The sequence below is a fragment of the Amphiura filiformis genome, chromosome 12, assembly GCF_039555335.1.
Source record: "Amphiura filiformis chromosome 12, Afil_fr2py, whole genome shotgun sequence".
NCBI classification, from domain to species: domain Eukaryota; kingdom Metazoa; phylum Echinodermata; class Ophiuroidea; order Amphilepidida; family Amphiuridae; genus Amphiura; species Amphiura filiformis.
This window is the reverse complement of record NC_092639.1, coordinates 9,988,276-10,016,070: the sequence shown is the minus strand read 5'-3', so window position 1 is coordinate 10,016,070 and position 27,795 is coordinate 9,988,276. Positions and strand designations below refer to the sequence as shown.

General features: G+C 35.9%; 1 protein-coding gene across 1 annotated transcript in view; it reads right to left on the bottom strand.

Annotated features, from left to right (window-relative positions):
- The window catches only part of LOC140165765 (tyrosine-protein phosphatase 10D-like), a 102,339-nt gene that overhangs the window by 65,671 nt on the left and 8,873 nt on the right, over positions 1 to 27,795 (bottom strand). The window contains 3 exon segments of the mRNA XM_072189087.1: positions 2,205 to 2,486; positions 4,728 to 5,000; positions 23,876 to 24,154. Of these exon segments, the coding sequence (XP_072045188.1) occupies positions 2,205 to 2,486; positions 4,728 to 5,000; positions 23,876 to 24,154 (834 nt within the window).

Genomic DNA, 27,795 nt, shown 5'->3' with positions numbered 1-27,795 from the left:
CCAAACAAATGAGGTATAACGAAGAAAATTTGGATTCATTCCAACGCCTACAATGCGTGTACTACGCTCGCCGATCGTATTACATGTAACTGCACAGAGAATCGCGCTCGACGTGTGTATACGTACAAGCTGACATCCATGGTACATGTTAGCAAGTACTCGATCGTTGAACTCTGAATAAAACCGGGTTGACCCGGTTTTAATACAAAAAGTTAAATTTTACTGTTATTAAAGCACTTCAGGCTTAGTCTTTTACATGATATTTTAGTATACCACTAGGCATTATAATTATGCAAAAAGTAGAAATCTGAGTAAAATTCAGGGTGTCGCTGTGAAGCAAATCACACATTGTGGCTTTAATAGGAAATCAATTGGTTTTTTTGGGGGGGTGACAATTTTTCATTAATTTCAAATCAAATTGTCAAAATTGATCAAATCATAATAAAAACGTATCATTGATCAGTAAGTATGAATCTCTCTCACACATTTTTTATTTCTATTATTTTACATTATTTTTCAAACCCTCCTCAATCAATAACTTATATCCAAACAAATATTATAAAGCCACTTGTAGTGATGCAGTGTACACTAAAAATAGAATGGTTTCATGCATGACAAGAAGTATGCTTTAATGGTGGAAATAATATAACACATGCATTATATAAACAAGACATCATCAGGTCTGGAAAATATACAGAATCCAGGAAGCTCAGTCCTTGGAAATTTTGGGATTCAGAGGAAAATTGGCTTATCTTCCAGCTGGAAATAAATTTTGTAACCCTGCAAGATGTCCATCCATTCAACAAACTGGTGCCATTTTTGCCTAACATGCATGGGTTTGGGTTAAGTACCGTAAAATGGTTGAAAAAGATTTTGTAATAATTTCGTAAGGGTGCCATAGGAGTTAAAAATAGCCTGACCAAAGTTATCCCTCATTTGGGGCAACTTTGGTAAGATTATTACATTCCATGAAGAAGAAAAAAATCAAAAAAATTGATCTTCGCTGTATATGGGCAAGTTGTTGTTTTTTGTGACATTTGACCCTTTGTAAAATTAATCAAGCACACATCCTTGCTCACAAATATTGATTTTTATTTTTACTGAAAAAAATGTAAAAAAATGCTAATTTTTGGTCAAAAATCCTGATTTTGAGCAACTATAATTTCCTCCCAATATATTTCTTAACAAATTGACACCAAATATGATTAAAAACAATATTGCTGTACGAAAATATGACCATTTAAAAAATATTTTCGACCGACCAAAGTTACCCCGCTGACTGAAGTTACCCCATTTTACGGTAATACATGTACGGTAATTGTGGTACCCTGGTGTGGCAAATTTTAACTTTGAAGATTCAATCTAAATCATAAAATTTTCAGTCTGAAGCTTTACATATATATGCTGCATATTCATAGTTGGCATATATTAGTAAGTAAGTTTGTGGCAAGGACATGCAACAAGGATCCATACCCAAATTGAGAACTTGCATAATATTGTAAAAGTCTTTTCGATATAGACATTATGTGTTAAAAATGTGTCAAACATTGTAGTGTTAGCCCGGGGGACACTCACCTTTGGAAGAGACGGTATGTGCCTGTCAATAGGCCCCCTCTTTTGAAGTCAACTATACCCGATGACCCCCCTTTTTTTTTTGAAAGTCATACCCGATGACCCCTCTTTTTTTAGTTGCGGCTACCCCATTGACCCCCTTTTTTTGCTTGCAGCTTACCCAATGACCCCCTTTTTTCTAGAATAGCATCATCAAAATGCCACAAAATAATGCTGAAACTTTCAAATTCTCTTATTTCAACAAATTTGTATTGGAAAATTTGAAACAAGAACATATAATTTTGCTCCATTTTTTCAAAATTTTCTACCCGATGACCCCTTTTTTAAAAATCTAATACCCAATGACCCCCTTTTTTAAATAACGTTTAATACCCGATAGGCCCCTACTTTGCGACCCCGGAGTGTTAGAATGAATTTAATTTCATTCTGACACATTTCTTACAGTATAATGACAACTCTTGCTAAAACCTCAATTCACAGAGATACTAAATCGGGACAGTCAAATTCCTGAACATTTTATTTCATCATCCAATTCTGGAAATGTAAAAAAAAAATACATTTCTGGAATTTGTTCTTTTAACGCCAATTTTCAGATGAATGGCATCTTTTAATTCCTCATCTTTATTACTCACTCATAGTCACTTGTAATTGTTCGCTTGCCCAACTTCCCACAAGTCCCGATCCACTTTGGGCAGACACTCTCACTTTGTATGAATCCCCCGGCACTAGATTATCTAACTCCGCCATGAGAGAAGCGCCCTCTATGAAAACACCCTTTCCGGATACATCTATATGCGTCCCAATATAAGTGATTAGATACTGTTCTACATAGTCGGTGTTTGGAGAACTCCAGCTCACGACTAGCCGAGTGGGGCTGACGGCATCGAGGCTTGTTATTGCGGGTGGATTTAAATCTGTGGGAAAAATCAGCATGCAGGGTTGTGTGCAGTGTTATGGTTAATAGTTACATGCAAATAATGGGTTTTGTACAAGATCATCATGGATGTTGGAGCAAAAACGTAAACATTAAAAGAGATAACACAAATGTGCAAAGTTGTTAATAAGAGTCAATTGCTCTATTAACCCCAACTCTCTCTCTCTGCTCTTTGGCAATGAGAAAGGAAGAAGAGAAAGGAAAGAAGAAGGGAAAGGAAGAATAGAAAGGAAAGAAAGGAAGAAGGGGAAGGAAAGAGAGGAAGAAAAAGGAAAGAAAGGAAGAAAAGGAAAAAAGGAAGGGAAAAGAAAGGAAGGAGATGAAAGGAAAGGAAGGAAGAAAGGAAAACAAAGAAAGGAAGGGAAAGGAAAGAAATGGAAGAAAGGAAGAAGGGAAAGGAAAGAAAGGAAGAAGGGAAAGGAAAGAAAGAAAGAAGTGAAAGGAAAGAAAGGAAGAAGGTGACTTTAAAACCCAAGCTTGCGATGCACTTAGTAGGATGAATACAGTACCGGTATATCTTTTGCATTAACAGAGAGACAGATTGATGGGCAAGAATGATAGAACAATCAGCCCTAATGAATATGGGGAACACATACCAACCACAAAGACTTTGCAAAATCATAATTAATTACGCTCCATATATCATGTAGCCTATATAATTAGTATGCATGCATGAAAAAAATACTATCAAGTGCTTTTAAAACAAAGAAACTCATGCAGGGTTTGACAATGGACTATTCAAATTGAAATCCATATACCCCCTATGGAAGATCTTCCACACAGGGAGTGTGAATTTCAAATGGGATTACCTGAATGGATTTCAACTGGAAATTATAGCCCAATTAGGTAGTCATTAGAGACAAGCTTTTAATTAAGCAAAAAAAAAAAACATGGTTTTTTTTACCTCAATTTGATATCTTCATTTAGCCTACCTAAGGCCAAAAAAATAATAATGGTTTGTCTCAAAGCTCACGAGTGGTTTGAAAACAAATGGGAAATGCGATTTTTTTATTTTTTTTTATTCCTAACTTTTTTTATTGTATTTTGAGAAAAAAATCTGAATTTTGCCTAATTTTTCTGGAAAAACTAAAAATAAAAAAAATTCTGCATTTCTTTTTTTCCAAATGATTTTACAAATGCACGCGCGAGCTTTGAGACAAACCTTTTTTTTTTTGGCCTAACCAATTCTCATTATTTTGATCATTTTTACTCTCTTTGTTGTGTGATATTGGCTTGTTAAGGGCTTGAATAGCGACGTTTGCACAGTATTTTTTGTGTGTGTTAATAATTTGCCATAAAATTTGTATTATATCGCCAATTTCAAAAAATCAAAATTATTTGATATCAGAAGGACATTTCTCATATTCAGAATTAATTTGGTGTGTCTGATGTGCTTTTAGGTCCCATAAATATACTGTGCAAACGTTGCCATCCGAGCTCTTAACTGTTCAACCAACAAAGTCAATGTGTAAAATTAAAAAAATCAGTTGCTAAGTTTTTGGACTCTGTTGACATCAAATCATGTTAACGATCCATCTGCTAGTTAATAACATCAACATTGCAGTGCTGTAACAATGTTATGAGAAAATTTTGGCCAAAAGTTTTCGTTTGGTCTTGCTTGACAAGTGAATCTTATCTGATTAATGAACGGCTTCAATCATGTAGATGCAAGGTTCAAGTGTTTAAAATTATCTACATGCATGCATCATTAAGCTCTAATCGACCACACCAAGTATCAACATATTGAAATTATCATCAATTCACAGAATCTGTCAATTTGATATACATACATGTACAAAATTTCATGTACCAGCATTTTCACCTAACTTCTGTTTCCCAGCAATATACATACCAAATTCGTTCCATTAACTGCCCATTCCCCTATAAGCGCCCACTCAGCAACTTTACAACAAGCAAAAATGTGATATTATTATTAACTGCCCATCCACAAGTCCAATACTGTCAAAATTAAGCTTACCAATATCGAGGGAATACATGTGGGAAATTCAGTTTTAAAATATCGAAAATGTGCACTAAATTATTAAATTATGTGAGCAGTGGAAATAGAGTAATCAATGGATGACTATTTTGGACCATTTTCTTTGTATGCAATTATGTTAATGTAAAAAATAAGCGCTCACATAAAATGAATTTATTAAGCACCCAGGGTTGTTAATGGAACGAATACAGTACATCAAACCTTGGATAAAACTACACTTACGAGTTGTAACTGTGTTCTCGTCACTGGTAGCCCTTTCCAAGCTACTTATTGAGGTGACCGATATAGCGTATGTTTCACCTGGCATCAAATCTGTAATATATAATTGAGTTGCTGGAGAGTTTCTGGATAAGGATTTCAATGTGGTATCTACATTCTGTCCCTGGTAGTCTACTTGGTAGGCTTGTACATAATCTGATGATGGGGAACTCCATGATACTAATATACTGGTTGTGTTTACTGCTCCAGTGTATGTCAATGATGGCTTATTTAGCTCTGCATTAAAGATAATAAAAAAGAAATATACAATTTGTTATCAATCATTAAATAATTAGATTAATCAATATGGAATGAAACCGAAATCGATAAAGTGCAAGATACCAATCGTCAAGGTGAAAATGAGTTGAGTTATGAGTAAAATAAGTGAAATTTTGACAAAAATTATCTCAAATGTTTTGTCTTGTTATGAGAAATTAGAAAAAGATGCTTCTTTATCCAGGTAACACAAGCGTCAACGTCAAATAGAACGATGCGACTCAATGGGTATATTCCTATTTTGATAGTCCTATTTCCCTACCGGGGGTGATACTCCTCATAAGAAACTGGGTCAGTATTCATATTTGGATCCTTTTTGTATCTCACAATGCCAAGAAGGTAGGCCTACGATCCCCAAGGTGTCAGATGACAGAGAACAAAGTCCCCTCCCTCCCCCAGCTGAAGTCACATGGTTCAGCTATGGTGCGGTAACCATTCTAGTTTCAGGGTATGTTACATGTAGATTAATATCGTGTAAAAAAACAGAATTTTGAAAGATATATAGAGGGCGTCCTCCTCAGCAAATGTTTTATATGGGTTTAAAAATGTTCAAACTCTCTTAATTTTATCTTTTATATGTTAAAGCATATCCAATCATTAACAGCTAAAATCTAGGAGATAACACTGATAAAACAAGTGAATGGGTCGCCGAAGATAGCTAGTCAGAGCATTTTTACAGTATAGGGAAGTGTTGTCAACAATCGGTCGTATTACCCTGATCAGAACCGACTGTTAAGGTCTTTTATCATGGTTCATCTGCCCTACCTTTACCAGCTTCAATTTTTTCACTTTCCCTGGGATCACTGATAGAGCCCTTTATAATAAGCTGCAATGTAGTTCTCATTCCAATAAAAACATTGCAGCTGGCAATGACTGAAAAGAGCTCAAATGCACATTGCACACTGCCAACTTCAAACATTCTTAAGGAAAACTGCCTTAATCCTCTGACCTGTTTTATTAGTAAGTTCACTAATGGAACTCACTTCTGAAAGCTTTGTTTTCTATCATTTCTAACGATCACTTCTCACCCGCCCACACACATATAGAGAAAATATCTGAACAAATTTCGCTGAGTGCGTAACAAGGTGTGGTTGTATTTATCATTGTCAACATAAGCTATTATAAACTCTCATTTATAAAGGAGAAACATTGCAATAGAGCCTGGGGAGGAGGTACTCACCTTTGGTTTGGGTAGGGAGGTCCGCTGAGAAGTGCACCCATGGCCTTCAATATTCCAATTTTCCAAAATTTAGAGCCAAATACCATGAGTCAAAATTTTCAGCCACATTTCATCCAAATTGCCATAATTTTTACAACTTTCCCCCTTTTTTTTTGGCAAATTAAAACAAATTAGACATTAAAAAAAAAAGAAGACCCATCCATATACCTTGGCTTAGAAATTACCCATCCAGATATCAAAATTGGTCATTGATATAGCAAATACTGTAAAAACTCGATAGTTAGCAGCAAATTAGCATATTTTTGTGCTTACTATCGAGCGCTTTTGAAAACATGAAATTGAACCAAAGACCGGTGCTTTATCAACTGAGCTAATGGGGTTGAGACACACATTTGCAGGTTTACTTATATAACTTTGTGTATCGATGATTTGCTCAAAACCCTTTACACTGTTGTGGATGGGGCTCTTCGTATTTGCATGTTTTAAAAGTGCTCGATAGTAAGCACATGCCAACTATCAAGTTTTTACGGTAGCCCATATTTTTTATGCTTAGGCAAAATGAGTCAGATGTTATGAAAATCAATTTTGAGATTATCAAAACAAGCATGCATGCTCCTATAATGTTTTCCCCATCTCATTAATTTCTAGGGTTTCATGTGATACAGCAAATAACCACCTACATTTTTTTGCATGTTATACTCATAATCATCAATAATTATATATCTTTCAAGGTAGTGCTATACTGATATGGCAATTGTAAAAAGCATAGGCTTTTTAGCGTATGATTTTAAAAAGCCATATTTTCACATTTGTTGTTATCTTTACATTATAGTAATGTAAAAAAAGTAACATACCCTGCAAATATCATGCCTTTAATAAAACAATGTGTCCCGTCATTTTATTCACATGATCGACGTATTAGTTGAACGCTATAACGCTGTACATACATGGCGTATGAGATGGTCATAACAAATGAAAGGAATGACCTCAGATGGAGTGTCATAAATTGGCGACGGAGTGACATGAATTGGCGACATACACGCTGGAGTTAAATAGCGATTTTCTTTGTTTTGCCCATTCGTTAAGCTCAAAATTAAAAGGGTACATATCTGACAGTGAAATCAAACATTTTGTGGAAAAGAAATGCAAATCTATTTCTTATGGAAATGTTACAATATGACTTTTTGCTTCCCTTTCTTTGCTATTCATTCAAGGGGAAAATTAAAACCAAATGGATATAATTTTGACAGAATCTCAGTTTTAATGGAATTCCACTAGTAAACAAATTTGATAAATAATCTTCAATCAATTAACCATAAATTTTATATGGCATCACTGTAATTGAAACTAATAGGCCTATATATAGAACCACATACTTAAGGGGTGGGGTATGAACGTTTGGACAGTATTTATTGTGGGACATTGGAGTTGCATTCTGAATACTGAAGAATGTCCTTCTGATATCAAATAATTTTGAATTTTTGAAATTGCAATGTAATACACATTTTATGGCAAATGATTAAAATTGATATTTTTGATATAACAGTACTCGAAGTAAACTTTATAAATCTGATGATTTATACTTAAAGTGTATGTAGGTGGAATGAAAAGCTGATGATCAATTGAAAATTCTATATAAAGGTCAAAATTTTCAATTGATCGTCGGCTTTTCCTCCCAGCTACATAAACTTTAAGAATATATCATTAGATTTATCAAATTTACTTCGAGGACTATTATATATCAAAAATGTGAAAAATATCAAATTTTAATAATTTGTCATAAAATTTGTATTATATCGTAAAAAAAAAAAAATGAAAATTAGTTGATATCAGAAAGACATTCTTCGTATTCAGAATGCAATTCGATATGTCTGATGTGCTCTCATGTCCCACAAAAAATACTGTCTAAACGCTCAAAACGCTCATTCCAGATCCCTTAATATGTATAACTCCACACCCTTTTCAAATTGAGAATCAATACCAATTTCACTTTTAGTTTCTCCCTCACTTTCAAAAGAAATCAGCATGTACATATATCCAGATTCAATCATAACACATCATCATCGTGCAGCTAGCCGTCAGATACAGCTAAATCAGCTGTGTGGTTTCCATGGTTACGATTTGTGAGGTTTTGTGGTTAAAATATTGAGCAAATTGCATCAAGCATGTAAATATAGATTGTTGAGGGTTTGCTGCCTACTAATAAATCAAATGTAGGTGATATTACATGCATGATTTGGTATATTTATACTGGTATATTAAAACAATATTTTGCTTTCTTTATAAGTTGATATCAAAATATTCTTCTTTAAAATTCTCAATGTTTTTATTTATACATATTTTTAATGAACATTTTATTTCAAAACATGAAGCCAGGGTATATTTTTACAGTAAATGCAGTAAATTCTTTAATATTGGACTCAAATATAATTATATGATATAAATTAATTAATTTACCTTTCTTAAGGGCTGGGGTATGAACGTTTGGACAGTATTCATTGTGGGACATTAGAGCACATCAGACATATCGAATTGCATTCTGAATACGAAGAATGTCCTTCTGATATCAAATAATTTTGATTTTTGAAATTAGCAATTTAATACACATTTTATGGCAAATCATTAAAATTGATATTTTTGATATTTAACAGTACTAAAGTAAACTTTATAAATCTGATGATTTATACTTAAAGTGTATGTAGGTGGGATGAAAAGCCGACGATCAATTGAAAATTTTGACCTTTAGTATTGAAGATATGGATTTTGTTTTCCAAAACACCCAAAAAAATTAGGTCTTTTTGGAAAAAAAATCCATATCATTAATATGAAAGTTCAAAATTGACCGTCGGCTTTTCCTCCCAGCTACATACACTTTAAGAATATATCATTAGATTTATATAATTTACTTCGAGGATTGTTTTATATCAAAATTTGAAAAATATCAAATTTTTATAATTTGTCATAAAATTTGTATTATATAGTGAAAAAAAAAAATGTAAATTATTTGATATCAGAAAGACATGCTTCGTATTCAGAATGCAATTCGATAGGTCTGAGGTGCTCTCATGCCCCCAAAAAATACTGTCGAAACGCAATAAACGCTCATTCTAGATCCCTTAATGAATTTATTTTAAAAATTGTTTGATTGGCGTAACATAAAAAAACAATTTTAGGGTAACCAAACTGTGTAGACTCTCATTCATCTGGGTATGTTGAAATTAAGATTTAATTTAAATCTGGTCAACCAGACATACCTATTTTTGACGGACGAACCGACGTTGCGACTGAAACCTTCAGTCTTCAGCTGGGTTGTGATGCAAATGACCTTGAGTACCGGACTAGGCGAACTTGAGAAAAACGGGTCTATTGATTTCAAATTAAAACATCAGCTATACCCGACATCCGAAACCATCCCGGGTTTTTACGGCCTCCCGAAGGTTCACAAGGACACCATCCTTGCGCCCTATTGTGAGCAGTATCGCTCGGTTTCTTACAATATCGCCAAATATTTGGCTAGAGTTTTGAGTCCTGTGGTAGGCCTATCGGACCACCATATTCTCAACTCTAAGGATTTTTCGGAAAAAATCCAAGGCTTAGTGTTAGAACCTGATGAGACTATAACATCGTTTGATGTCACTGCCCTCTTTACCAGCATTCCTCCGAAGGACGCAGTCTCAGCAGTTCGCGAAGTTCTGACTCAGGATACCACACTTCATGAACGGACAAACTTATCTCCTGATCAATTATGTGATCTACTTAGTCTCTGTTTAGATAACACCTACTTTTCGTACAGTGGAAAATTCTACCAACAATGTCATGGATGTTCCATTGGTTCGCCCGTCTCACCGTTTATCGCTAACCTTTATATGGAAAGATTTGAGCGCATTGCTTTGTCAACGTTTCCCGGTATAGCGCCATCTAGATGGTATCGATATGTGAATGATACTTGGATTTTAATTAAATCCAACGAACTTGATAGGTTTTCAACCACATCAATCAAATTGATCCCCATATCAAGTTCACGCAGGAAGGATTGTCAAATAACAAACTCGTGTTTCTTGACTGTTTAGTGTCCGTGGAAGAAGATCGCTCCCTTGCTGTGTCTGTTTATCGAAAACAGACACACACGGACCAATACCTTCAATTTGGTTCCAATCACCCGCTCATTCAAAAACTCGGCGTGGTCAACACCTTGTTTCATAGAGCTGAGTCGATCATCACCAAAGACTCCGATAAGATTGCTGAACATCAACATCTTCGCAAAGCGCTGGGTAACTGTGGTTACCAGGACTGGGCCATTAACAAGGCCTTAAACAAGGACAACAGCAAACCCACCGCCAGTAGCACGAATCAGACGGGGAGAACAACAAGTATTACCATCCCATATCACAGAGATTTATCGGAAAAACTCAAAAGAATTTATCGCGACCACGGAATTACCACCCACTTTAAACCCACGAACACGATCCGCCAGTCCTTAGTGCATCCCAAGGACAAACAGCCCAAGGGGAGGATCAGTGGAGTGGTATACAGGGTCCGCTGTTCTGAAGAGCAAGCCTGTCAAGACTCTTACATAGGAGAAACTGCCCAACCTCTTCACAATCGCATGTTACAACATCGCAGAGCCAGCTCAAGTGGAAACGACTCATCAGTGTACTTACATTTGAAAGCCACCGGACACCATTTTGACACCAAGGATGTCCGAATCCTAGATCGCGAGCATCGTTGGTTTGAGCGTGGAGTGAAAGAGGCAATCTGGGTGAGGGCTGAGCAACCATCCCTCAACCATGTGGCGGTGTCCGGGCCAAACTATCACACGGCTGGGACAGGATTATAAAGGACATTCCTCGTCGATTGTCATCAATACCGGAAGTGTCCGGTACTCAAGGTCATTTGCATCACAACCCAGCTGAAGACTGAAGGTTTCAGTCATGGCGCCGGTTAAATCCGTCAAAAATAGGTATGTCTGGTTGACCAGATTTAAATTAAATCTTAATTTTAGGGTAGGTCGGGATTCTTTTTTTTTTATTATAATTTTTTTTTTTACTTTTCAAGCTATAAATTTCGTTTGATAAAGGCTTTGGACTTTTTTTTCTTCTTTTTTTATAATTTTCTTCTTTCTTTTTTCTTTTTTTTTTTTTTGGTAAAAAAATAAATAAAAAAAAGTTAGGGTAGGCATAATTTTAGGGTAGGTCGGGTTACGCCAATCAAACATTTTTTAGGCCTACATGTAATACTATGTACATCATGAAAATAATTATGTTTCTTTCCTCCACTAGAACAAAAATGTACTGCTTCCTTCTTTCCATTAGAAAATAGTTTAAAAAATACTGCTTTCAGGAGTGAAAATGAGAAAAGTTAGTAAAAACCACACACTGTTTTTATTGACTGTATGACAACTGATATGGATTTTTTGCTGTACTGTCCCTTGACAGGAAGATTATTTTATTACTTGGCCTTCACAGTATCGTTTTCTAGACAAATTAAAAAATATATAATAAAATTCCTTTAAAAGGAAAGCCAGCCTCAATGTAGAAGAGGTCTTGTAATTAGTTTTGGTCAATGTGAAAGGCATTTTTAGGATCACGCTTACATCTACATGACAGTCCACCAAACCATCAACGATGAGAACATGCACACTGAAACAGCAGAAAACATTAATTCCTAATCTCATGTCAACTCTTTTAATTCATTACATGTACTCCAAATTGTTCTGGTCTGTTTGTTTTTTGTTGTTGTTGTTGTTGTTGTTGTCGTTGGTTTTTTTTGTCTTTTCAGGTTTTTACCCACGATATCTCAATTTCCAATTTTGTAATACCAGAACTTACGAACTCAATATCTTCGCTTAGGAATGTCCGATTTTACTGCTTTCGATATATACACTGCCGGTTTGAGTTAACTTACATGTACATTTTATTTTAAAATAACTTAATTAATTCGCAATGTATAGTTTAAGCCTACTATATTATAATAGATAGTGGCCAGCACATTTATAAAGGACTGGTTACTCACTACAATCTTCACTCTTAAACTGTGTTTTTCTGAATGTGCTGATCATGTTGATTGCTAGTCGGAAACTCCTGCGAAGCTATGGACATGGCATCTTACATACTCCATTCTATAACAGTCTGCCTAGTGCCTTGTGTGTTTTCTCTTCAATCATTTTGTTGAATGTAATTTTATGAATCAAATAGTTATGTGTCATTTTATTTATAATAAAGAAGTTATTAAATTAATAAAGTAAGACAATTTATTTATCTATAAGTGCATGTCAAAAGGGGGAAATTTTTCAATACTATATGCTTAAATTATGCCCATATTATAGCTAGGCCCTAAAAACTTTATTGTGCATCGGATTTTTCCGTTGAAAAGACAAAACTGATGTTTATGATAGCAACCATTTCATCAATAACATTTTGAGTTATTTTTATCCATAAAACGACACAGGATATGATAGATAACTACTTTCACATCAATATGGTCCATATGATCACAGATTGTTGAGAATCTGTGATATGATCCGGGATATGATGAAGATTTTGATTCTATAGATCTGTTATCAACATGATATCACGCTGTTCAGTGGTCAAGGAGTAAGGACCCCGGTCAAGGACACTGATATGACATCATAGGTGATGTCAGATTTTCTTCTGCTGACCATATGATGCTATATATATTAACTATTATTGTTACATTTAGGCCTTTAAACTTTTAAAGTCATAATTAATTAGTTCAAACATAACTTTGGTAATACTCACTCGTTTTGTTCGTTGAAACGGCAAAACATACTTACTTTTCCTAACAAATCGAATTAAAATATTTAAAAAAATTTAACCACAAAAAGTAAAAAAAAAAAATCATTCCAATACCACTAAAATATAATCTCTTGAGTAAACTGACCCCAAACCTGAAACAGGTACCAGCCCGAATGGGCTGGCGAAAACCACACACAGAAACCTGCAATCAAACGTTATGCATTTGATTATGTGCAATGAATTGAAGATGACTATGCATTAAGGTCTGCAGAATACTGCTCAAATTGATACCAGTTTGTTATCTTCTTAATTAATTATACCAGCTCGTTATCTCACCCCAGTCATGATAGAATTTTGTAAATTGAGACAAGCTTAGAGTACTTATATATTGTGTGCTTACCCATATCACAATGAAACAACGTTCAGATTCTGAGAACTTTACTTGGATATACAGTCAAATAAGTTTTTTCTTTTTTTTAAAATAAATTTTTGCTTTAAAACTTGTGATCACACATCACACATAGTAGTATGTATGCAGGCCGCCATATCATCGTCAGGAGCGATATTGCACACCCTGAGGTGCTAATACTAACATTATCTGCTAACTGTGATAAAACCAAGGATATTCCACATTTTAATCTATGCCGGAGGTACATTGAATTGAGCTTAGCATTTTACAGCACTGCCACTTTCTTCATTTTTATCAATTTTTCACAAGAACTATTCCTACAAAATGTATCTAATATGCTGAAATTTGGCAGTGATATGCATGTACAAATTGTGTAACATTAACAACTCTTGCCCACTCTAGCTATAAAATTTATCTTTTCCGTGAGCACGTCCCCGTCCCTTGTCTTGTCTTTTGGTTATGTTTGGTAAAGTTGCTTTTTTTTGCTAATTTCATTTGATTTTAGGGAAAGGCTAACTTTCAGGCCTTTTTGGTCTTCCAGCCTTTTCCTCCATATGTATCGTGTTTGTATATTTTTTGATGTAATGTAATGTAATGATTTTTATGGAAATAAATATGAATATGAATATGAAAAAAAAAATTAATGCAAGGACAATGAACATTTTTTTTCTGGAGAAATCGCAACTGTAAAAAAGTGTAATTTTGCATCCACTGCTGCAGTATCATTCTGATTTTGCTCTTCAATCCTTTTGCTTTCTTAAAATGTTAACATTTTTCAATTATGATAACATATTTACACAAAAATGTAGCTGAGACTAAAATGCCAGATAATAGTAAATATGTAAAATACAAAAGAAAGAGACAAGAGAGGGTAGTCCGATAGGATAAGTCCAAAGTAGGCCTAATTAATGAAGTAATTAAAAAAGCATCACACACAGCAATCTGTCATACAAAACATAGCAGCAATCTCATACACACACTTGAAATTTCTTTATGAAACCAGTACCCACCATGCTATAAATGGTTTTACATAAATCTATAAAGATAAATTACCCCAGGGCTTAAAATCAATGTGAGTCACAATCAATACAGGACCATTTAATTTAACCCTGGATTAAAGCTATGTATACCAATTGCGAATTTACTGTGAAGTGCCAAGTATGAATTGACTAGTTATCCATCTGTCAAATGTCATTATATATACATCATGTTAGCATGGTTAGACTAAAAAGCCCTAAATTTCATTCCAAAAAGGACTTTCTGTTATCTGTTTGGCCAAGTAAAATAAATAACATGTAGCCTATATCATTGCTGCCCTCACCGATTTTTGGAGATTTTCAAATAATTTTGTTATTTAAACGAATTTGCTCTGTTACTTTGTTTCTAAAATTGTTGTAATGAAAAGAGGTGTTACGAAGTTCTTGGTTATCATTTATAAACACATTGTAATCACTTTTATCAAGCTAGGGGTAGAGCTTTGGGGAATAAAAAAAAATATTAGGGCCTCCCCATTTTTATGTGTTAAAGCCTTTGCAATTGCAATTTTACACAGAAATGAATAGTAAATTTGACATTTATTGACAACAAATCAACAAATAATAAAGGCCTTCCTCAAAAAATTTGATCGGATTTTTACATGAATTAGTCACATTTTCAATCATTTTTGTTATGTTATTATGTCAATTTGGTCCATTTTCAGCCGATAATAATTTTGACTTAGAATAATTGAATTATTTTACAGTATAATATTTTGTGTTGGAACTTTGTGTCATATGAAACTGTTCATTATTTTTTACTCTATTTGAGTTTTTTGACCTAAAATAGCACCTTGGGCAGGCCCTGCCGTTTGAGGCGAGCTCGCCACCGCTCACCCAAACTCGATTGCTAGTGAGTGATTTTCCACTCGTCACTTAATATCACTCGCTGCAAATCTCCCAAAATCAGGCATCGAATCAGCATTTAATCGATTCTGTGCCATGCAGAAAAAGTCAAATTTTAGCGTGCTTCATGCGCATTTCAACATAATAGTATAAGTACTGTTAGATGGCAAGGCCTGCTGGGTGCTTAAATATTCACTTAATGTACCGGTATTTACATTATTATTTACTAAGTTATGAAATTCAAACTGAATATTTTCCATGCAAAACAATGCTGTGATTCAAAATGATGAAATAGGAACTTATAATAGAATCAAGATATCTGTGATAAGACCCAATTTAAGGGGGTACTACACCCCTGCCCAATTTTGTGCCTATTTTTGCATTTTTCTGATATGTATATTATAGGGGCAAAAACAACAACTACTGCACTGAAAATTCAGCAACTCAAGGCAAGTAGTTATTGATTTATTGATCAAATATTGGTTTTCCCTAATTTTTGACTGTAACTCCACAACTGTTGTCTGTACTGAAATAAAATTTCCAGTGCAGTAGTTGTAGTCCTTGCCCCTATAATATTAGACTATGCCATAGTCGATTTTTGATAAATAAAATGTTATTAATCATGATGAACGCATTCAGTTGAACTCGAAATTATACTGATATTTAGTAGGCCTACATCAAAATACTAGTATAAAATGGTTATGAAAAAGTTTAGGCTATATAATTATATTTGTGACAGTAAAAGTAAAGTATAGGCTCTACGTAGGCTTATATTATTGAATGCAACATATCATAATGGCATCCTACTATAATTCACCACAATCTGTGTGTGTGTCTGTCTGTCTGTTTGTCTGTCCGCCTCTTTTCTCGGAGGCTGGGGGCCGCGCGTTCCTCAAACTTGGTGGGTGGGTGCAGCTTGGTATGAGGAAGAACGAGTTTATATTGGTTAGTGGGTCAAGGTCACCCAAGGTCATCCAGGGTCAAATTAGTAAAACTGTTTTTCTCGAAGACTGGGGGGGTCGACGTTCCTCAAACTTGACGAGTGGAGTGCGTCTTGACCCGGGACAGAACAAGTTTGTATTGGTTAGTGGGTCAAGGTCACCAGAGGTCATCTAGGGGTCAAATTAGTAAAAACTGTCATATGGGCATGAAACTTGGTGGGTAGGTGCATCTTGACCTAGGACAGAACAAGTTTGTATTGATTAGTGGGTCAAGGTCACCCAGGGGTCATCTGAGGTCAAATTAGTAAAAACTGTTTTCCGCCTATTTTCTCGGAGACAAGGGGTCACACGTTCCTCAAACTTGGTGGATGGGTGCATCTGGACCTCAGACAGAACAGGTTTGTTTCAGTTAGTGGGCCAAGATCACTCAAGGTCATCCAGGGGTCACCTGAGGTCAAATTAGTAAAAACTATCGTATGGGCATGAAACTTGGTGGGTACAGTCAACTTTTATAGTCTAATTTTTGGAAGGTCATTTTGGGGTCATCCAGGGTCACCCAGGGGTCATCTGAGGTCAAATTAGTAAAAAATGTCGTATGCGCATGAAACTTGGTGGGTACAGTCACCTTTTAGAGTCAAATTTTGGAAGGTCATTTTGGAGTCATCCAAGGTCAAATTACTAAAACTGTCATATGGGCATGAAACGTGGTGGGTACAGTCAACATTTAGAGCCAAATTTTGGAAGGTCATTTTGAGGTCACAAGGGGTCATCTGAGGTCAAATTAGTAAAAATGTCCTATGGGCATAAAACTTGGTGAGTACAGTCACCATCAGCCAGGTAATCGCGACAGCCGAGAACCGCCAAATACAGGTAACCGCCTAGTAATTATAATGACACTTCAATACTGAACAATTCTAATTTTAGAATCTGCCAGTTTATTATCCGAAAAACCGACTATGGACTTTCACTTTTAAGCAGAACTTTACCCGGGACTCACACACTGTCAATCATACTTGTTTATCAATAAAATCTAACCACAAGACTAAGCATGGTGGTACAATACGCGCTAGATGCATACGTTCATCCACCAGCACAAAAGCGCCGCATTCCCTAGATAGTTGTGTACCATGTATAGTTATAATGGTACCAGTACGCGTCGGGAGGATTTAAACAATAATGAGATCTGGGCGACCAATCACAAGCCAGATTCATTTTTAAAGATGCATTACATCATCACCAATTTTAGTTAGGCCAGAAATTGGCCTAACTCTCAAGGCAAAGTCAGTAGTCCACTTGGGAAGCTAACAAACAGAGGGCGACGGTGACTGAAAAGATCAGTTGTGAAAATCTATCAATTGTGCACTCATTAATTAAATCAGAGTTTTAAGCTTAAATGTAATAGCCAGAGTAGTGCACAATTGGCAAGTGGACTACGGAGAAGTCTACTATAATATACATATCTTACTTGTCACCAATGCGCTATAATTTTTGAGAAAAATGCAAAAATAGGTACAAAATTTGGCAGGGGTGTAGCTGTCCATAATGTGTGATTTGCTCAACAATTTTGTTGAATTTATATTTATTGCATGATTGTAATGCCCAATGGTGTACTAAAATACCAAGTGAAAGACTAAGCATGAAGTGCTTTAATTACAGTACAATTTAAATTTGTATATTAAAACCGGAGATCTCTGGTTTTATTCAGATTCACCGATCGAATAGTAGCTGAAACCGCTATTCGTCTTACGTCTTGACGTGTGTGCATATCTCTATTTGTCTTACTATTTGTGAAGCTACGCCAATATTTATGATAATAATACGATCAGAGAGCAATACACACATTGTAGGCGCTGGAATGAAATAGCAATTTTCTTCGTTTTACCTCATTTGTTTGCCTCAAAATTAACCTGGGACAATGTGATCAGTGAAAACTAACATTTCAATAGGAATCTATTCTTTATGCAAATTACACATTATGGCTTTAATGTCACAAAGTAGAGCAAAATGGGCACTTAAAGGGGTACTTTGTGATCCATACCCTCATCTCCCAACTTCAAAAAAGTTGACATTTTAAACCATCAGAAACCTAAGACTACGCAATGTTTGAGTGCATTATAAACATTCTAGCAGATTTGGCCGTTTGACAAAGCAATCACCCGGAGATATGGCCCAGTTTGTATTATCTAGGTGTCGACAGCCATGAAAAATGCTCACAAAATACTTCTTCAAACAAATTTTATGTTATAAAGTTCAAAGGGGGTGCTATTTAGAGAAGGTCCAAATTAGGTTGAATACTCTAATTCGACCTAATTTTACTTGCAATTTTACTTTTCATTGATAAATTAAAAAATTAGATTTTTCTTCTGAAGCTATTATAAATACATTTTTTAGGCAATAAAAAAATGTTTAACTCTGTAAATCATTCAAGAAGATAATATGACAGCTAAGCGTCATCCAATTTAATTCCAATTTAAACTTGGCATCCCCTTTATTCATCTTATTATGTAAATCAAGTGCCGTAGCCTAGATATTATGAATCTTTTTCGCCATAGCCTAGATATTTTTAATCTTTTACTTTGTTATGGAAGGAAATGTCACATTACAGATTTTATGTGTGCCTTCCATAAGAACCATCTAAATAAATGATAAACATCCATTTTCGCAGAATCTATCTGCAAATTGTGTAATGAAATGATCTTTCACAATAACAGTTTAACATCGCATACATGAAAAGAGACAAAATCTACTTCGTCTTACTGTTTACATTTTATATGACTCATTTGAACAAAGTGACACAAAATGGATTTTTTTAAACCACAGAATTAGACCAGAGAACTCTTGATGATATAGCTTGCGTAAATGCTATAGAGGTTGTGCGTGAAATTATTGATTGCAAAGGATTTGAACCGGTGTCCTTCACCGTAATCATGGCGCAGTGCAGTCCATTCAATCAAATGTTGTCATCAACCTATTTGATCGTAGTGCATTTGTCATGTGTGAGACGAACTGTCGTGGTAGATTGCCATCATGCTTTTGTTGAATGCAATTGAGTAATCCACCATATGTACAGTATGATACGTCATATGCACAACCTCTATTGACAATCTACCATTCTGAATTGTCACTTCTGGTCACCAAAAGATTGGATTTACAATATTTTTCAATGCTAATTGTTATGCCAAAATCCAACCCTTGTTTAAAGCATGAACATTACAAAGCTTTACCATAAAGTTATGCCTACATTATGTACACTGTAAAATTTAAAATGTAATGCTGGGAACATTTTGACATTTCTTTTTCAAACTACATGATTATGTACATTGAATTTGAAAATAATATTTTCACATGTTTAGCTGTCCCTGACCAACATGATTCGAAAAAGCATGAATAACAATATTATCTTGACCCCCAGGATCTTTTCAGCATGAGTGACAGAAAGTTAATGTAACAATCAGACATTAAAAGCCAAGCATTTAAAAGTGCGACTCTTTTTCAAATGGGCCAAAATATATTATTTGATTTCTAGCACTGCATGTAACAAATTTTGCCAGAATGAAGAAAAACAATGTCATGATAAATAAATGAAACAAAAAATACAATTGTTCTTTTCAGAAAATTTTGTTTTGAGTGAAGGTAGTGGAATTGATTACACAAGGAACTCAGTAGCAAACAAATAACAAATTATACTTCCTAAAATCACTGCTATTGAAAGTATAATATTTATAACCAAACTCATAATCAGGTTACAATGAACTTCCTTTAAAGCCAAAGGGTGGTATAATTATGTAATTCAAGATGCTATTAGTATATATTATTGCATTATATTGGTCATGAGTTGAAATATATACTGATGGGTACATACACTTTAATACGAACACATAATGCTGTAGTTGTAGTCCTTGCCGCTATAATATACATATCTTACTTGTCACCAATGCGCTAAATTTTTGAGAAAAATGCAAAAATAGGCACAAAATTGGACAGGGGTGTAGTACCCCCTTAAAGTTGTTATTTTCAGATATTGAGTGAAACCAGGTACATGCATGCATACTGTATCAATCATGTTGGCATTTATGAGCCATTGTGAGTTTAATGCTTCCTACGAGGGGCGGACAAAAAGTTTGTAGAACAAGGTATGCTACTTTGTTGCATGGTAATGAATTTAGTCTCCTTTGAAAGCTTGTTCCTTCAAATATTACTGCAAAAATATTAAATTTTTGCATCACTGTATATGGGCAGGACACTCTGCAGAGGAAACCTTCCTCCTTGAATCCACAAGTACTACCAGAAGTGAACACAGAGTCATCATAGAAATTTCTCCCCATGGTGGTGAAATTTAACAATGTACAATTGATGTAAATGGTGATGAAGTTCTTGATTTTCAACAGCTACAATATGGTCCTTAGAGTTCAAGTATGGAATGAGCGTCCTTGAAGATCATCCAAAGTCCAAAAGACTTGCTGACGTCACCACTAATGATATACATGCTAGTCATTGTTTTAAATGAATAAAGAACCAACCATGAAGAAAGACGAGATAGCCACAACATATGACAAAGTTCTCTGATGAAAGTATTTTCAATATAAATTAATTAACATTTTGGTATTCAAGGGTGTCTTCTAGATAGGGTGCCCAGAATCTTCATGCACAAAATTGACACAAGTCGACATAATCAGGTCAACACCTTTTATATTCATTTAGAATGAGGACCGAGACAAGTTCATCTATATGTGGCTAAAGGTGGTAAGTCATGCATTAATCATTGAAATTATGAGTCCAGTCCATTCAGTGGAAGCACCTGGATCTCCTACCCCTACGAAGATCATCACTTGGTCACCATAGTGGAAGGTCTTCATTGATATTTTCTGAGATTCAGGGAGAGTCTTAATGACAGATCATTTGCCAAATCAAAGTACAATCATAGGCATGACCTTAATCTCCCACACAGGGGGTGTAGATTTCAAATTGAGTCACCCATTCAGGTAATCCAATTTGAATTTCACACTCCCTGTGTGGAAGATTATAGATCATGCCTTCCATAGGGGGTGTATGGATTTCAACTGGAATATCCAGGCTTGAGTCCTGTTTATCAGGGACAGTCTGTGTAGCTCAGTGGTTAGAGCACTCATCTGCGGGGCGAGCCGCCTGTGGTTCAAGTCCCTGCACAGGCAGGTATGTCCGGAGTTTTTACTCTGGTATATCTGAGATGCATGTCATGTTTCCATTTGTAATTCCATGTTTAATTGTGCTAGTGTGCGATGCGTAATTCTTCTTTCCCCTGTATATTGATATACTAAGAATAACAATTAAGCATCATTAATTTGATCTTAGTACGCTAGTTTGTAATGTTTGAGTGTTACATTGTTCCAGTGTATGATGCGTAAGCCTCTTTCCTTGTTGGAACAACCCATTACAGGTTGATGTGTGCATCTGCCTTACAAAAATAGCTTTTGTCAAATCAAACATTTTTTGCTCTTCTGAATCCGAATGAAGCAATTTTTAACAGGAGTGTGAGAGGCCACAGACCAAAAAAGAGGAAAATTACTCGAAACGCTGAAAAACAGCGTAAAATCAGGGTAAAAACACCAATTATGGGTTTAAAAAATGGGCTAAGAAAATGTGTAAATTTTGGCAACAAAAAAAGAGGAAATCAGCTGAAAAGAGGAACTCTCACTTGCTTACTTGCTTAAGATGAGTGGTGTCCTCGAACTACAACAGCACGCCAAACCCTTCTGTCCTGCATGGCCGTTCCCAAATCCATAACATCCAGTCCAGTGTCCTGTTTCAATACATCCACGTATGTAAGAGGGGTCTACCAGGTTTTCTGCTTCCATGTTTTGGTGTCCAATGGATCAGCTTAGCTACAGGTTCATTTTTGCTTCTGCACGCGTGCCCAGCGAAACATGTCCTCCTCGATCTGATCTTCTGTGAAAGTTTTGGTAGGTCACCATACAGTTCTTTGTTCGTGATGTGCTGCTTCCAATTGATGTTGTATACTGTTCTAAGCATTCTTGTGTAGTAACCATCAAGTTCTTTACATAGTCTGGGAGACATAGTCCATGCTTCACATCCATAGGTTAGGACAGATTCGACGGTAGCAGCAAACAAACGGATCTTGAATTTCTTTGGGAGAGTTGACCTCCAGATTTTGTTCAGGCTGTTACATGCTCTCCATGCAGCTGCTTTGCGTGTTTTTACATCTTTTTCCGTGCTAGCCATCCATGCACCCAGATACTTGAAGTCGCTCACCTCTTCTAGGTTGGTGCCATTGTTTGTCTGGATAGATATCTGTTGATTGTGGTTGAAAGACATGAACTTCGTTTTTGAAGCGTTCATTTTGAGGCCTACTTTTCCAACCGATGATTCAACCCTTTGCAGTAGCTCTTGTGCTTGGTGGATTTCCTCAGACAACAGGGCTATGTCGTCTGCAAAGTCTAAATCTGTTAGCACTTCAGGTCCGATCCGTCTGCTTCTTCTCTTCTCCAGCCGGAATCCAAGCTGCTCTTCTTTACCTTCAACTGCCTCTCTCAATGCATAGTCCAATACAACCACAAAGAGGTATGGGCGAGGGTGTCTCCTTGCAGTACACCAGCAAGTATATCAAACGGTTCCGCTTTCTCCATCTGGTGAAACTACTTTTGCCTTGGTGTTTTCATACATTCTTGCTATGCCTTCCACAAGTTGATTAGGGATTCCATAGGCCTTGAGAATTTGCAGCATCTTTCCTCTATGAATGGTATCAAAGGCTTTCCTGAAGTCTATGAAGGAACTCTCACACCCCTGTTTTATTCTTCACTCAAAGGAAGGGCCAGGCACCAAATGCACACACATTGGGAAAAATGCAATTCTAATCTTTGTTCATCTGCAATGAAAGAAGCAAATTCCCCAGCGTGTAGGGTCAATGTCCCTAAAAGACAGCGTTGTATGCTGTCATGATCGCTTAACATTTAAATATGGGGATGATGAACATAATGGCCTTGGCGAAGATATTTTCCTTCTAAAGTCAAAACTTGTACATTTACAAATGTATGTAATAAAATGTGAACATTTAATGTTCAGATGCAAGTCAAAAGGTTAACTCAACTGCACAGAATTCGGTCCCCCAGATTCTGGGGGTAAATATCACCTGCTTTGATTGTTTTATTAAAAGACTGGACTATTTTTAACTACATATTTGCACCTGAATTTAGGCTGTATAAAATTAATGTTTTGGTTTGTGTCTGGAGGATTTACATGAATGATGAAATGATGATGTAGGAGTTTTTTCCCCTTCAACATAAAATTAGCATTGTTAGTAGTGTTCGGTCTTTTCCAACAGTGCTTGAGGAAAGGAGGAGGCACTTTTTCTTTATGTGAGATTTTAAGGGGAAAAGCCCGTTGAGTATCACAAAGAGACTTGGAAGTGATCCTTGTTCTCTAATAAACTAATTTATCTTTACATTACAAAGTTTTCCTACAGCATTTCAATGCCTTAAATTTTTGAAAAATTAAAAAAAAAATTTAATCTAACAAATCCCAGACAATTCAACGGTTCAATTAATCGGCAAATAGCTCAGAGATTTTTACCAATCCAGATTCAGATAACTTGTGAGATAAGGCCAAAATCGGGCAAATTCAGAGGCTACTGATGTGATCTGTGCAAAATTAGAGTCACCTAATACATGTACTTACTAGTTGTGACGACAAGCGGTTCACTTCCAGCCACAGCACTTCCATTAACAACAGCCACTGACAGAGTGTAACTTTCCCCTGGTACCAGACCAACGAGAGACTTCACAGTCATTGCAGGTAACACAGTCACATTCCTCTTGTTTACATCTAGGTTCTGCCCTTGGTACACAATGAGATAGTTGTCAAAGTTGGTGTTTATTGGAGCAATCCATGTTACTTCTATTGTTGTTGTGGTGCTGGTGCTAGATAAGTTTGTTGGTGGTTGCAATGCTGCTGAACCTGTTAGAAATAAATTGATAATCAAGATTCAAGGATGTGCTTAGGCCTAAAAAAATTGTTTGATTGGCGTAACCTGACCGACCCTAAAATTAGGCTCAACCTTTTTTTTGTATTTTTGCAAAAAATAAATAAATAAATAAATAAATTTTAAAACAAATTTGAAAAAAAAAAGGTGAACAAATGTTCCAAGGCCTTTTATCAAATGCAATTTACTGGTATACTTTTTTTTTAAGTCCCTACTTACCTACCCTAATTTTATGTTACACCAATCAAACAATTGTTTTAGGCTTTATGTATACCTGACCTGTGCACCAAAAGAGCAATTTTAGTCTTTTGTTAATTTACCCAAGTGTTTAATGAAGGAAGTGGAGCCTGGTTGGGATAACTGCAGAGGTTCCCTCTTGTATTAGGAGATGGGTTAGACAACAATGATAGGGTTAATCATCTGTTCTAGTTGAAACACCCACTATGGAAGACTTGACCTTAATCTCCCACACAGGGTGTGTAGATTTCAGAAGTCACCCATTCTGGTAACCCCATTTGAACTGGAATGGCCCATTGACTCCCAAGACATTTTGTGCTCAAAACCCCAGGTAATGAGGAACTGCATATCAAATATGGTGGATTGGTTCTGTGCTGCTAAAAAGTGTTCTGTTCTTGTACAACTATTCTTACATTAGGATCCACAACATGCTCATCTATCACGGCACAGTTATTTAACCCCAATACATTTGAACATTCATTGAATGACCTTTAACAATTTTGGTACAAAAATTCATACTCTGCAACTTGAGGTCATTTTTTGTACTATGATTGTTTAATTGAGGTTATTGAACTGTGCCATTGGGATGAGGCCATTGTGGTCCATAGTGTTATGACAATATAAACATTGGAGTTAACAAACTTCTGCATACTTTTATATGGAAAAAATGGCATCTACTTTAATGTAGAGTACCGAATGGCTGTGTTTAAGGCACATCAGGGCCGTAGCAAGCGGGGCGGCCGGGGATGCCATGGCCGCCCCACTTTTTGAGAAATTTGTTATGTTTTACTTTATATCTTTATTTCAATATTGGCGTATATTTGTATTTTGGCCGCCCCACATTTGTGATGGCCGCCCCACATTTTTCAACCTTGCTACGGCCCTGAGGCACATTCTACAAATATAGCATTACATCTGGCCAACATTTTTGGGACACTGTATTATGCAGTTATATTGTTTCCAATATTTAAAAGAAAAAAAAATGAATCAAATGTGTGTCAAATATTTTGAGTACATTTAAACACTATATGTTACCAGCAATGTTTCTTGTCAGATGTTATCATAAGCACCGACTTGCACCATGTTTTTGTCGGCTATTTTCCCCAACAAAAATGTGATACTATTTTGACCTAAAATAGACCCTGATAAGAAGTGAATCACTCTCAGAAATAGGTAAAAAGGGGGAAACGTTGCCTTTCCTGCCAATGACATCAATAGATGAAATTTTGTAATTAACTTCCTCACTGCAGACGGTATCAGATGAAAACAATTATATTTTTTTCTTATTACATATCAATGTACTTTTCAAATAAGAAATCATCTTAAGGCGTGTCGGAGCCTTCAGGTCATATATTTCCAGTTTGGTATATTTTGCTTTTTATTTCTGCAGAGTATTGATATAGGAAATGAGTTAAGGAAGCTGCTGGTCATATTTATATTTCCATATGTATTGCAGGTAAGGACCGTTTAGAGAATAAACGATAGGAATTTTTATTTTGCCTATCCTCTACCGTGTGATAGACGACAGGCAGGTCCAATATTTTGAGTAGTGGATGCCGGTGCAGCCGGTATCCACTACGATAAAAATATTGGACCTGCCTGTAATCTCATCATAGGTAGAGGATAGGCACAAAAAATTCCTATCGTTTATTCTCATTCTTAGTCAGTTAAATATTATTTTGATAACTGTAAACTATTTTTTAAAGCAAAAATTAAGTTACCGTCATAAAAACTCCCCTTTTTCTAAAATGAACGAAACTTGTTTACAACTTAACATCTTTTGTTGCGCGTACTGCTAAGCGCGTGCGATGCGTAGCACTGCGACCGCGCTCACGCATATAACGCGATACATACTCGCACCTCTATGAGCGTGCTCACGCGTTATCAACACGCATGATGACGTGGGGTCGTCTACAGCCTGATAGACGACACTCAAAATCATGCGATTGTCCAATCAGATTATGTGTCTACTAATAGACCACTCCCACTGACTAAGAATGATATATCAATAATAATCAATAAATGGACTATCCAATAATATTGATATCGCTGATATCACTTTATGAAGAAAATCAATATATCCAAGTTGCCAATAATCAAAAAAGTAATGAAAAATTTGGAAAAAAGGACTGAAATTGAGCTCCATCTCACTTGCTGGAAGGTGGCTGGGTCATTTGTGAGTCCAAATGGTATAGCGCTCCATAAGTCGCTGGAAGGTGGCTGGCGCATTTGTCAGTCCAAATGGCATAGCGCTACATAAGTCACTGGAAGGTGGCTGGTGCATTTGTGAGTCCAAATGGCATAACGCTCCATAAGTCACTGGAAGGTGGCTGGTGCATTTGTGAGTCCAAATGGCATTATGCATCCTGTTACATACATATGTGTTATGTCGACAGAAGATGTAAAATTGGGAGGAAAATTGATGTATTGATTTTGATCAATATCAAGTGGCCAATATATTGATTTTTAAAATCCTGACATTCACGGTCCTAAATTGCAATTATGAGTTATGACAAATAATAAGTCAAAACAAAACTTTGCTATAATTCCACCCCACCTCCTGCCATCCCAGTGAAAATCATGCACATGGGAAAAATACCATTACATTTACAATGAGTTTTGGGATCTCATGTATTGAACCCATACCTTCCCTAGATGTGAGAGTGGAATTTATAGTTCTCAATATTTGAGCACAAACACCACTAGCTCAAGCACCACTCCTGGCTCCGACTCACCTTAAGAAAAGAAAGTGTGACTGACTCTCCCATGATTTTAAAAAACAGCACAAGATACTATCAATAGCCCCAAGACAGAAATAAAACTTAGCAGAAAATGAAAATTAACTTTGAAATTGAGTTTTCTCCAGGGTCTCCATGGTTTTGTCAAGTTTCATTATCAAAGTCAGTTTGTACACTATTCAAGTACTTCTATCCTGTGATACATGTGATATGTGGAACACTGGTGCACACCGTCATCATCCCTATATCTTCGTGTTAAAAATTGCCGTGATAGTACGATGAATCCTCACGTTTTTCAACAACTACGCATGGTGAATTTGTTCGAGATAGCCCGTGCGACTCAGGCTAAGCATACAATTTGAGATTTTGAGAGCCGGCCACACTGTTTCTATTCTATGTTTTTCTTACTTTTCGCTTCGCGGAGCTAAATTGACCAATCATGTTAGATATTTTCATTACGCGGAGCCAGTGGATGCATCCTCGTTCCAGAGAGAGAAAACTCTTGCCAAAATTAATGTTTACTATGGGGATTTTAAATGAATCGATTGTAAATAAACCACGACCAGTTGTACAGGATCAATACCATTGTTTGATTAGTGTATAGTCAATGTTACCTTGCATGCATGTGTCATGTGTGTGGC